At 37.9% G+C, this 14,116-nt stretch overlaps 1 protein-coding gene across 1 annotated transcript in view; it reads left to right on the top strand.

Annotated features, from left to right (window-relative positions):
* THSD7A (thrombospondin type 1 domain containing 7A) overlaps positions 1–14,116 on the top strand; it is a 470,808-nt gene that overhangs the window by 392,797 nt on the left and 63,895 nt on the right. The window contains 2 exon segments of the mRNA NM_001206743.1: positions 1,271–1,403; positions 2,807–2,910. Of these exon segments, the coding sequence (NP_001193672.1) occupies positions 1,271–1,403; positions 2,807–2,910 (237 nt within the window).

Genomic DNA, 14,116 nt, shown 5'->3' with positions numbered 1-14,116 from the left:
TGTTGGAAAAGGAAATGGCAACCCACTCCAGTACTCTTGCCTGGAGGATCCCAGGGACAGAGGAGCCTGGTGGGCTGCCGTGTATGGGGTCGCACAGAGTCGGACACGACTGAAGTGACTTAGCAGCAGCAGCAGCAACAGCAGCAGCAGCATTTCATTTCTTACTAAACTTTCATTGTGTTAAGGGCTACTAACCCTTCTAAATATCTCTGTTTTTGTAGTCTACATCTCAAATATTTAATTGTCTTATGAAAAAATGTAAATGCATCAGGGGAACTCTATTAAATGACACATGACTATTCATCTTTAAAATGTATATATTGTAAGTTGAGATATATTTTATCAAAGCTGTCAGTCTTATATGTCACCTATTTCTCATACTAAAAAATTCTGAACAACTTTATATCAGTAACACTGTTAAGTTGATACCTTCATCTAAGGTAAACCTTAATTAGATACATTGTTTTTTAACATAATTTGGAGTAATTTACTTACAATAATTATTACTATTTTGAATGCTTCTCTAAAAATTCTGTCTCTAGGAAATTACAGCTCAGATGTTTAGGATGTGACCTGAATTAAAGATCTTAAATTGTTTAACATGAATAATGAATGACCAGAATAATTATGAGTTATACATTTCAAATTAAGTGAATAGCCAAGAAATAGAATTTCACATAAAACATTGAATATATTCTTGTAAGAAAGATTCATTAGATGTGTATGAGTCCCATGTGGTAAACAGGGCTATATATGAAATGGGATGAAAATAAACTTAAGGGAGAGAAAAATAAATTAATTAGATCTGTCATATTTCTCAAGGGGAAAGAAACATACGACAGAGCAGTCACGTTGTAACGGAGCCTTAGGAAGGCTAGCTGACTATGGAACTATTTTCTCCATTCTTCACATTTTTAATATAAATTGATTGGGTTTCCAATATAAGCAGTCTTTGGGAGAACTGAGGAAACCACTCCATGAGGCCTCTCATTCAGGGATGTCAAAGCCATTTCCTTCTCCAATGCATGAAAGTGAAAAGTGAAAGTGAAGTCGCTCAGCCATGTCCGACTCCTCGCGACCCCATGGACTGTAGCCCACCAGGCCCCTCCGTCCATGGGATTTTCCAGGCAAGAGTACTGGGGTAGATTGCTACTTCCTTCTCCATAAAGCACGTGTAGCTGGAGGCAATGTAATTTCTTCACACAGGCTGGTATTCGGAGATTTCTTTATCAGTGCAGAGAACAAAGGTTAAAAAGCTGCTTCATTCCAGGGGACTCCGGAATCAAGAAGCAGACTCGGCACCGCGTCATCATTCAGCCGCCAGCCAATGGAGGCCGGGACTGCGCGGATCCACTCTATGAAGAGAAGGCCTGCGAGGCCCCGCAAGTGTGCCAAAGCTACAGGTAACGGGCTGAAAGAAAAGCCTTGTGAGCAACGCACTGCGCAAAACACTTCAGGTCCTACTCTTTCCAATGTTAAGAAAAGGAGCCAACACTATATGCAGACTCACTGGAGCTGAGGATGTGTATGACTGTGGGCACCATCTCTTGCCTTTTTTAAAGAGCTGCTTTGCTGCCAAAATCATCTCCAGGGACACAGATACTTGTGTAAACTTCCAAGTTCTATTTTTAGCTTCGGGAGCTTGAGGAAAATTCTTTTGTTGATATAAACTATAGGAAATGCAGAAAAGTGATTAATAATTATGAAACATGTGCTTTCGAGAATAGCCAAAGCAGTCCTTCCTGAGCTCCAGAGAGCACATGTTCTTCATGAATGCTGGCATTCTTGCTCATGAAGTGACATCTTCATATCAGTGATATTAATACGATGTCTGTTCTCTTCATTTCTGGTCACCTCAAGGGAATTAAAGCTACTGAAGCTATACGTATCATCATTGTGATAATTATTAGAGAAAAGTTTTTTTTTTCATAACTATTTTTAAAAGGTACCTAATTAAAGCTTGATGTAGTGAAAATTTGCAGTCCTGACAAAACTTTCAGTGCCAACAAATGAAATATTATGGCATCAACTGATGGAATGTGTGATCACAAAATAGTAATTTAAGATGAAATTGATGGCAAATTTGTCATCTTAATTTATCTGTATTTAATTCTTAGATGACAGACAATATAATTGTATGGTTACATGATGGACATTAACTATTAGCCCAAACTTATTTATTTGAGGGATTTGTTTTTGTGAAGTATATTATAAATTACACCTTCTGAGTTACCCCTACGATGCTAATCAAAAGAGCATTATACAGAAGGCTCATGGCTTGAATGCAGTTGTACAATTTGATTATAAAATAAATATACCTTTTTAAAATGAAACACATCCCTTCTGATACTATCTGCTACATTTGCTGGCAATCCTAATCATTAAAAAGGCTAAATATGGCACTTGCCTGGTGTTCCAGTGGTTAAGGATCTGCTTCCACTGCACGGGGTCACGGGTTTGATCCGTGGTTGAGAAACTAAGATCCCACATTCTTCATGATGTAACTTAAAAAGAAATTTTTAAAATAATTTGACATTTTAAAATGCTAAATACTATCAGTAAAGTTCATTCTTTAAGGAATTGACTGTGATGGACCCTTGTCTCCACTGCCATAGAAAGTACTTTTATATTTAGTGCTGCTTTTTAAAATTCCTTGATGAAGATTTAAATTGAATTTGAATAGGACCAAAGCATTGTCAAATTCCTTTCTGTAGTGGTCAAAGTCATGGCTCCTTGGCATTGTATCACTGTGATTTCTCTGGCATGTTTGCTTCTTCTCTATTCGGCTTCTGTTCTTTCCATGTAGGTGGAAGACTCACAAATGGCGCAGGTGCCAGCTTGTCCCTTGGAGCGTGCAACAGGACAGCCCTGGAGCGCAGGAGGGCTGTGGGCCCGGACGGCAGGCAAGAGGTGGGAGGCCCCATTCCACACTTGATTTGCTTCACATTTCTCCAGCATCACTAATTTAACCACTAGCTAGCCTGTAGAGTTTGTTATTCTGATGCCACACTAGGCAAGCAGAGCAGAGCACATAAAAATCTGCTACTATCCATTCTACCACACACCAGAACACGGAGACCTGTCTTTTAAGTTGTGTCCCTTGTTCTTTGACATTAGTAGTTCACTTGTCATTGTTGTTTTAGTTGCTCAGCTGTGTCCGACTCTTTGCGACCCCATGGACTGTAGCCTCCCAGGCTCCTCTGTCCATGGGATTCTTCAAGCAGGAATACTGGAGTGGGTTGCCATTCCCTTCTCCAGGGGATCCTCCCAACCCAGGGATCGAACATAGCTCCTCTAATTGCGCTTCCGTTCATGCTTATCTGAAAGATGATCAGCATGTACAGTGCAGCTCGTTCTTGTTGTTGTTCTTGTAATTCGTTTTTGGCTCATGGTATTCCATAACACTTCGCTTGTCACCTTAACAATCAATAAGATTCTTACATCTTTGCCCTATGCATTATGTATGTGCATGCATGTAATGTAATATAATTGGTTAACTTTCCCAGAAATTCTCAGAAATGCTACCCCCAATTCGGTTCATATTTAGTACTGATTTTTAAATGGCAAATTTATGTACTCAAAACCTGCCATATGTGGACTGCAATCTGTCGACACTGCTAGATAACATGGTATCTTGCAGAAATGAAATATGGAAATATTTCCAGCTTTCCATGATTATTTACTAGATATTATGGATAATACTTTCACTCCAAGCTTTGAACAGTGTTCTTTATACATGTAGCAAATTCATTCTGTAAAGAGTACATGATTCTTTTTACTCATGCTGCTTATACATTTAATTCCAGATACATATTTAAAATGTATTTTGAATATGTAATTGAATACACAGCCACCTTTCTTTAATTCATAAAAGCATATTTTACACCCTCATTTGTAGTTACATATTTGATGATATTGCGAAAGTGTGAACATACAGAACTGGATTCCAGTTTTTGCTGATTTCATCTGGGACCCCTTTTCTTTACAGAGTAAAGGTTGCTTTTTTTAAATTTGAAAAAAAAAATAGCATCATTTTTGGTAAGAATTTTCTATTTTGAAAGTCATTTTAGAAATCTTCATTTGAAACATTTAGTTTACAATTAACATTAACTAGTTAGTGATTTTCAGGATTTTGTTTTAATACTTATTTTTCATTCTGTATCCTCTACCATCAGTATCGGCTAAAAAATAACTCTCTCCCTTCACAGTTTCAGAGACTTAGGTATTTAGAGTGGAAAGTCTTTCTCCCCATTTCAAACCATTCATGAGAAATTGAGTGATATAAGGATTTCTTGTCATGCCCTACTAATTCCTCCTTGAATCAAGTATACATTTGCATACAGTCTGGACCCTGCATAGAGTTAATAATGAAAGCAGGCATGCGTTTAGGAATCAAGAAACCTAAATTTTAGTCCCAGTTCTTTCACTCACACAATGTGAGTTTTATTCATCCCTTTGCCTTTCTAGGTCTCAGTTTATTTAGATGGGGAAAAAAAGAAAAGAGGACTGGACCAAATGATCTGTTAACAATTTTTTTTGTATCCTACAATCTATGCACAGATAATATCCTGCCATCAAAGTGTGACATGAATTTAGGTAAAACAGGTGAAAACTATACTTTTGCAGGCACTGAGGGAATTCTAAGATGTGAAAACTGCACAGGGTGAAAACAGGTTTAGTTTTGAACACTTTTACTTGACTGCACAACCTGGGTTTATTTGTTTCCTCTCTCTCAGGCTGAGAAAGTGCTGATCCTTACAGTGCTTTGCACATAGTGAAAGTGAAAGTCGCTCAGTCATGTCTGACTCTTTGTGACCCCATGGACTATACAGTCCATGGAATTCTCCAGGCCAGAATGCTGGAGTGGGTAGCCTTTCCCTTCTCCGGGGGATCTCCCCATCCCAGGGATCCAACCCAGGTCTCCCATATTGCAGGCGGATTCTTTACCATCTGAGCCACATGGGAAGCCCTTGCACATAGTAAATCTTCATTAGATGCTAATTCCTTCCCCTTTCCTGATAGATCGTGGCCTAATGAATATGTGCATAGATCGCTGTAGGCATAAAAGCAACAGTATTAACAAGGTCTTTAGTTTTTTATTGACACAGTCTGTATAAAACATTTCTTTTGGTGATTACCAGTGATCTTTTCATTTCCAAATCTAAAAACCTCTGCTTATTCCTCTTCGTAGTTGACTGTTCATTATAACAAGTAATGTCTGCATAAATATACTCAGAAGAACCCCTTTAAATTCTGTATGAAGATAATCTTTTTATTTGTTGCCTTGATAAAGATTTTATTTTTCCTCAAAGCCTATACTCCTACAGAAGTATGAAATGGAGAGAGTTAAGAGTGAGGAAATATCTTGTATTATTGGTAGAAAGGCAAAGAATTCTTTTGTTGATGGTCATGGCTGTTTTCAGCACTCTGCAGAATTGGCCTGTCAGACTCTTGTTTTATTTTCATCTTTGCCCTTATCCAGACTTTTAAAAATGCCAAACTGTGCTATTTTGAATAATTAAAATAAGAATGTAAGAAATTAGTATCTTACTAAATTGTAAGATGATGTAGTGAAAATTATTATCAGTGAGCAAAGACTATGGAGAAGCTATTCCTCCTTCCTCTCTAATACTCCAGACTTTCTAATTCCAGTCACTCTTGTGACTCTGATTGCATTCGGAAGACTGTGTAGAAAGAGTCATGAGTGTTAAGAAGGGATGAAGATGTTCAGCCCAGGGAACTTAATTTGTTTAGGGAAATGAGATCACTGGTAACATTGCCTAACAAGAAGGAGATAAAGACGGAAACCAATCTATTGCAAAAGTAGTCATTTGAACATAAAGAGCTTAAGAAAGATCTAAAGGATGAGCCGGGACTTGACTTGTACCATAATATTAGATTAAATAGAAAGGAGAAAATAATAGAAAATGAGAGCAAGTCTATTATTTAAGCATCGGAGGTAAGGAAAACAAAAACAAAAAAAAACTAAACGTGTTCACAGAGAAGTGGATAGATTGAAGCTCTGAAGATGTGAGCTGGAGCCCGGGGTAATTTTGTAGAGGGCCATAAATGTCAGGATCAGTATTTTAGACCTTGTTCGATAAGTGGTGCAAGCAAGGACCTGATGAAAGCAGTGTTTTATCTGTCAGCGTGTACAGAGTAAGTTAGAAAGATAAGACACATGGGTCTGGATGCCAGCCAGAGCATTGTTGTAGCAATGCAACGTTGAAGAGCTCAGACTGGAACCACTGTAGTCAAAATGGGTAAAAATAAATGGATTTTCAACATGTAATAGAAGAAAATAACTTTAGGACATAGTAGCAGACAGCAGCAGGGGGATGGACCTAAGTAAGTCAAAGACCATCATATCGTTTTTAACTCTAATATTGTCACTGTGTATAGCGAGAGAGTTAAATACTCTGTGTGAATTTTCTCTTCTAACTAAAAATCTTATGAAATCTCAGATCAAATTTAGATTTTGATCTAAACTAATTGTAAAACACTGCATTTCAAGAATCAAAAAGAAGAACAGGATTTACCTTGTCCTTCATTCTGATGTGAACTACATTTTGAAGTGCTAATTTAAATTTCTTCGGTTAAATAAACATGTTGTATGAACCAAAAGAAGAGTTAATTTACTAAGTATGAATAGAAAGGAAATAATGTGTGTGTCTCATATACTACACATCACTCAGAAGAACACTTAGAAAGTCACTATTCATTTTTTCTAAAATGACTTGAGCCTTTCTTATTAGTAAAAAAAAAAAAATAACTCTTAGTTCTTTTACCAGCTCCTAGCAAGCTGCCCTCGTCGTCTTCATATTGAGTCACCTGTACCTACTGTTAGCCACCTGCTAACAACAAAAAACATTAGCCAGTGCAGGAGACTTAAGAGATGCGGGTTTGATCCCTATATGGGGAACATAGCCTGGAGAAGGAAATGGCAACCCACTCCAATATACTTGCCTGGAGAATCCCATGGATAGAGGAGCCTGGCAGACTATGGTCCATAGCATTTGCAAAGAGTTAGACATGACTGAAGGGGCTTAGCACAGCACAGCCATTATAGACAGATGTTCAGTTTTACTCTTAATCCTGTTATTAGCATAATTCCAGCTGTAGGAACCATCAGCTACGGTGATGCATTGCAAAGGAGCTGGAAAGCAGTTATGTTCCCAGAGTCTCTTTAATGAGTCACCAACAGTAGCTGCTTATCATCCCAGTGCTGGCACTCCTTGTAAAGCAAAGCAATGAGAATCAGCCTTCCCCACAAATGAGTTAGAGTAACACAGGTGTGAGAAGATCGGAAGATTCTACTCCGGTCAGGTAAATGCAGTCATGACCAAGTCTACATTCTGTGTATTTCAAACCTATGTGAAAGTACTCTTTGTGGAAATGCTTTACATTAGAATACAATAGGGAGTTAGGAGTAATAAGGAACTTTAGTGAGGCTTTGGGTATTGAGAATGGTGCTTCCAGAAAATTTCATTCAGCGGTGGTGGTGGTGTTTAGTCGCTAAATCACGTCTGACTCTTTCGTGACCCCATGGACTGTAACCCACCAGGCTCCTCTGTCCATGGGATTTCCCAGCAAGGATACTGGAGTGGGTTGCCATTTCCTGACTCAGGGATCAAACCTCCATCTCCCGCATTGCAGACAGATTCTTCACTGCTGAGCCACCAGGGAATCCCTTATCTGGTGGTATAAGCACTAAAAAGAGAGAGGAGAAAAAGGTATTTTAAAGAAGGAATTAACAGGGTTTTGCAACTTTAAATCATTCTTAAATCTCACAGGGAAATTTTAGGCTTCTGAAATAGGCATATTTCTTATTTTTTGTCAATAAAAGAAATGCAAACAACAAAATTATATCTAGTCTATTTAATGTTTAAATGTATGTATACAGGTTATATTTGCTTTGTGCTATTCAAGTCGCTTGGTATAAACTTTTAATAGAACTGTAACCTCTACTGTCTCTTCTCTCTGCTCACATTTCTACAGTTTAGATGGCATTTAGAGGGCTAAATTATTGATTGGTCAGTGACTATGTCATTGAAACATAGCCCTACTAGCTGTAGCTAGAGTCATCATTACATTTACATTCAAAATAAAAGAGGTGGCTCATATTAATGACAGTTTGGGACATTTTATTTATTTTTTCCTCTATAACTGTCCTAAGGGGTAATGTCAACCACTACTAATAAATATATTTTAACAGTGTTTATTACCTTATGACATATATATATCAGGAATATGATCCAAAAATATCATAGATTAGATCCTTGGATTTCATGAATTCAAATTTATTCTTTCTCAATCTCTGTGTTGATCTTGATGCTACCTCCTGCCAAGTGTATTTTCTGTAATTTAGATGGAACTAGAGTTAATAATCCCCAGGATCAACCCTGCCTGATCTCCCACACACTCTGTATCCTTGCATGCCAAGGAATGTCCACTATGATGTTGATCCATCACTAAGATCTGACATCAGCCTTTACGTGGAAGCCAGCCTGATTCAGATGTATTCTCAAGTCCAGACCACAGAAAAGAAAAAAACTTCAATTGTATGCCTCACATGGCAGGGACCTTCCAGGCCCTGGGAGTCCTTACCCTGTATCACATATTGGTTAAAAAGGTTATAAAAGGAAAGTCTAGGAATAAAAAGGAAGGTTCTAATTTTCCTCCCAACAAAATTACATCTAAATGAATTTGTATAAGGTGAGATGTAAGTATTTAACTATAATTCATGCTGTTATTTTTTGTGAGCAAATAGTGGCTTAAACAGTATTGATACCCTTGCTATCTCTCTTTCAGTTAATTTCTAAAAGATTATACCTTAGAGGCATTATTGGGGTTAGGCCCAGAAGATCTGGGCCAATTTATCTCAGAAACTCACATTAATCTATTAATTTTCAGAGACTTTTATAATATGCATGAAAATAATGGCGTAGAAAGAGAACTAGGTAGAAAAGAGCCAAGGAGTTTACTGTAAAGAAATTTTGTGCAGACATGATTTTTAAACTCTTCTTTGGGCTAATATATAATTGTGTGTGTGTGTGTGTGTGTGTGTGTGTGTGTGTGTTGCTCAGTCATGTCCGAGTCTTTGCAACTCCATGGACTGTAGACTGCCAGCCTCCTCTGTCCTCCAGGCAAGGATACTGGAGTGGGTTGCCATTTCCTTCTCCAGGGGATCTTCCCGACCCAGGGATTGAACCTGGGTCTCCTGCATTGCCAGCAGAAGCTTTACCATCTGAGCTACTAGGGAAGCCCATGATATTTAATATTAATTGTATTAATAGTATATATATATATATATACTATTAATACTTACTCATTACTAGACAATATCTTCATATTCTTCATTGAGGTAAGTTGTTATTTAAAACTTCTAGAATTATTTCTGCTTTCAAATCACTTCCTCTAGTTTTCTGTGAATATCAGCATTCTAGTTGATTTGGGGATTTTGGTTTTGTTTTAGATCTCTGAGAGCCCTGTCATAAAATGATGAGTAGCATTTGCTGCTTTTTAAATAGCTGATAGAATACGCTTGACACAGGGATGTCTTTGTGATGGTTCCTCAGTGCCCTGTTGGTTGTGATGCAGTCAGTTAACCCTTCCCAGCTCCCAGTCAAGGATCTAACTGACCTTGGTCTGTGCTGCTCCACGGGGAGCTGATTATTATTTCCTAGTAAGTCTCTACACAAGGACTTTTGCATATATTAAGAGCATCAGTGAGACTAGAGATCACTGGTAACTATTTAGAATCAATAAAAAAAAAAAAAAAAAAAGGTGCATTTCTTTCCATTCGGCCAGAGTTACAGTCACAAATTGTAATTAGGAAGTGTAATTTGGCAGATTTGTCCGTGAAAAATCTCTTCCACACAGAGAAAGACCAAGATCATTAAATCCATGTAGTAAACAACTGGAGCCCTCTTGCATTATTTATAGGTTTGGTCTTATTTCTAAGCACAGTTAGGTCTCTTGGTAACTAGCTCCCACTCACATTAAGCTTTTTCTCTTTTATTTCTACATGATCCATTTTCACTATTGTCTTTTTTTTTTCTTTCGTAATACCATAGGAAAAAAAAATCACTCCTCTAATTGCTCAGTCAGCCCATCATATTCTGTCTGCAGTGCTGTCCAGACATGGTTGCTGTGGGAAAAGCCCTGTTAATATGGCTCAATTTAATAAATAAGGCCTCAGAGCTCCTTGAACTCTTCGTTACATAGAATCTAACAGCTTTCACTCCACTCGGGCATTGATCTTATTCTATTTCCTGTAATGAACTTCTGTGTACAAATTTTCAATCTAGTCATTTATTTCACTCTGATTATTCAAATGGAATGACAATTTGACCTTACATGCTGAAGGGTAATCCACAGACCAATAGAATACCTTCTTTTGGTGCATCTTGAACAGTAAGGGCATTTCATTCCTCTTCAAAAAAATGAAGATAAGCAACTCCATTCTGAATTCTATTAGATTTACTTCAGAGCTGCATCAGTAGCCTTCCATTTACGTACTCATATATGCATAACCCAGATACCCATGTCCTTTTAGCTCAAACCAATGTTAGCTGCTGCTGCTGCTGCTAAGTCGCTTCAGTCGTGTCCGACTCTGTGCGACCCCATAGACGGCAGCCCACCAGGCTCCACTGTCCCTGGGATTCTCCAGGCAAGAACACTGGAGTGGGTTGCCTTTTCCTTCTCCAATGCATGAAAGTGAAAAAACAAAGTGAAGTCGCTCAGTCGTACCCGACTCCTAACGACCCCGTGGACTGCAGCCTACCAGGCTCCTCCATCCATGGGATTTTCCAGGCAAGAGTACTGGAGTGGGGTGCCATTGCCTTCTCCCAATGTTATCTATTGCCTTTCATTTCAGAAACCTTTATTATTCTCCTCTTTAAAACATAACTCAAAATTCAACTTACATGGAAACACTCTGGAATTGGCTGTACTTATTCTACTTATTAATCTTTTTATTTAAATGTATGGGATGTGTCAAAGATACACAAAAGTATAGAGACTGATGTAATAAATACTAGCCGTGTAGTCATCACTGACGTAACTTGAACAGATTGTAACATGTCACTCTTGGTCATCAGCTACTCCTCACACAGGTAAAGATATCGTGCTGGAGTATTTTAAAACAACTCCCAGTTAAGATGTACATCTAATTTTTTAAACATAACAAAAGTATTATTATAACACTAAACAAAATTAAGTGTAATTCATACCATGTCTAATATTCATACCACATTTAACTGTCCCCCATTGTCTCAAAACTGTCTGTTTACAATCAGTTTGTTCCAATTTGGGTTCATGAATGTCTCCACATTGCATTTGGTTAGACTATGTCTTCAGTCACCTTTAATATAACAATTTGAGCTCCTTTCTTCAGAGCATTTACTTGTTGAAGAAACTGGCGTTCTTACTTACCTTTCCAACATTTCCTCAGTATTGTTGGGCTGAGCTTGCCTTGCTTAATTTACAAGTAACCCCCAAGGTAGTCACATGGATATCTTCTAGGCTTTCAGCCTCCTAGAAGCTGCCCATCCATGACACTTAAATAACTTCTGTGCTTCATATAAATAAGCTAACATTATAAATCAGATTGATATAATCAGCATAAAGAAGGAATTTTGCTTTAAAATAATTGTTTTTATATATGCTGACCTCACTAAGAAGCTTTCGTGCTCATTTTCATGGTAATTTATCCATAGGGCAACATGGGTTTGGGCCATCTTCCTAACAAGGCCTCAGCCCAAAGGAAAACTTGGGTAATTGTTATACGCAAGATACGCACCCTGCACCTGTAAATACAATTGTCTGTGTATATGTAGCTTTCTCATGTGCTAGGAAACCATGCTTAGGATGACACATCTTTTCTGCAGTGAAAACCACCCTATTTTCAGTGTCTTAAAGATGATTTCTAAGATTTATAAAGTTGAGAACTCAGATGGTTTCCTTTCCAAACATTTATATTTTCTTCACCCTAATAGCAGGAAGTTCATTTCAGATTACATTCCTGTTTGAATTGTTGTATTTCCTCCAAGTCAGAATAGAAACAAGTTGAGATGTATGATAAGTTTCAATATATTGTACAAATGGTACTGTTGCTGCTTGTTTGGATAACATTGCATAAGTAATTCATTCAAAATACACTGCCTAAACTGTCAGATAAAGGGAGTGGAGTGCTGAGTGGGCTCCTGAGAACAAATATGGGAATTTTACATATTTTTTTTCTTTTGAGCTACTTGAAATACTTTTTGAGATTTTGCATGCTACAGGAATATAGGCTTTAGGTTTACATAAATGGTATAGATTTGCACAGAAGAAATTAGTTTCTAGAATCATGTTGATAGTAGTTTTACTTTATTTTGGTTTTTCATGTCCCTTAATGTGATGATGGTTGGAACAATTATGAAATAAAATTTATAAGAAAGAACCTTAGAAAACCTTAATGGAGAACCCAAGGCAATTGCATTTAGTTTAAAAGATTTATAGTCAAGTCTCTATTTCAGAGAGCCAAATTGGATGCTTAGATAAATTCATCTTTTTTCTAAGAATATAAATTTAGTTTTGTAGATTTTTTTTCTTTTAGTTATAAACAGTGTGACTCTATTCACAGCTTAGAACTCTTATGGTTAAATTTCTTATTTTCCAGAATAATCATTTTTGAGGTTCCTACATATCCTGATGAGTAAAGATCTAATATTTTCCTCTTTATCAATCCTTCCTCTTAAGCATCCTTGGAGCAACTTTGGCCACAAACTGTCAGAGCTTCCTTTGTATAAAGTGTTCAAGCAGGTGTAGAGAGAATTGCAAAATCACATGAGCTTATTAATATACTTCATTTTGTGGATTGCTCCTATGCGAATCCACAGGTAACAGTCTTCCTGCCTACCTGGATGCTCGTTTTGGTATACTCCTTGTACTCCAAGTTTAAGTTCCCCTTAGCTCGTTCCCACGTGCTCAGCCTTGGCATAGTGCCAAGCTTTGGGAACTTGGGCACCAGAGTACCCTCAGTTTTAGTCACAAGTCTCAGACAAACATATCCTAGTGACTTGAATACTCAGGCCTGTAGGACTTAAGCTTGAATGGACATGAGGACCATCTGAGCAACTTGAAAATAAATGCATATTCCTTGACCCCACACACAGAGCTCTCATCCAGGAGCTTTGGAATGAATACAGAAATCTTCAACTCGAGTAGCATTCCAGGAGTATCTGATGCCCCTAGAAATACACTGCCTACTAGAGCAGTGGTCTCATTTCACTGATACGTGTTTGAATCATCAGGGAGCTTTAAAAATGATATTAATGCCTGGGACCCTGCCCTCAACCAGTTGAATCAGAATGTTGGAGTTTAGCAAGGGCATGCACATGTTCCCAAAGCTATCCAGGTGATGATCATCATCTGCAGCTTGATGTGAGAGCCTCTGCCTGGCACTGGTCTGATGACTGCAGTCCACCAGACAACTCTTCTTCCAAGAGGTGAGAGTCTCTTGGAGCACTTAATGTTGTTGCCTGTCACATCAGCTTCCTAAAGTCTACCACTCTCCCCTCAACCAGGTTTTCACATCTTTAAAATTCATGGACCTCTGTTCATTTCATACAGATTGGCTTTTCCAGTGTTGTGCCTATTAAATGAAGAGAGAACTAGAGCTAAGAAATAAGTGTTTTCACCTGCATTTGCCCAATTAATGTAACTTTTCCTACAGCAGTACCAACAAGTTGTGTTCACCGTACACAGAGAAAGTCTTCCTTGGATAAAGCTGTTTTAAATCTTTTTACACACCCCATCACACACTCCTGTACTACAGGGTAGTTTAGTTTTAACATACAGATCCAGAGGGTCTGACTCTAGGCTGCAGTGTCAGCCTAGACCAAAAACCTGAAAGGCCCACGTAAATCAGTCTGACTGGGCCATTTAGGCTGGTTCAATAAAGCCTTAACTTTAGGACCAAGGTCTAAATGTTTCTTCTGCTTCCTCAATAAAAAATGAATTATTTCTAAAACCAATAGGGGGGAAATGGCTTCGGGAGGAAAGAGGACTTAGACATCACTTGTTGTTTTTCTTTAAGACATTTTACCTTAAAGCAATTTTACGTCTATGT

The sequence above is a fragment of the Bos taurus genome, chromosome 4, assembly GCF_002263795.3.
Source record: "Bos taurus isolate L1 Dominette 01449 registration number 42190680 breed Hereford chromosome 4, ARS-UCD2.0, whole genome shotgun sequence".
NCBI lineage: Eukaryota > Metazoa > Chordata > Mammalia > Artiodactyla > Bovidae > Bos > Bos taurus.
This window is presented reverse-complemented; position numbering and strand designations above follow the sequence as displayed.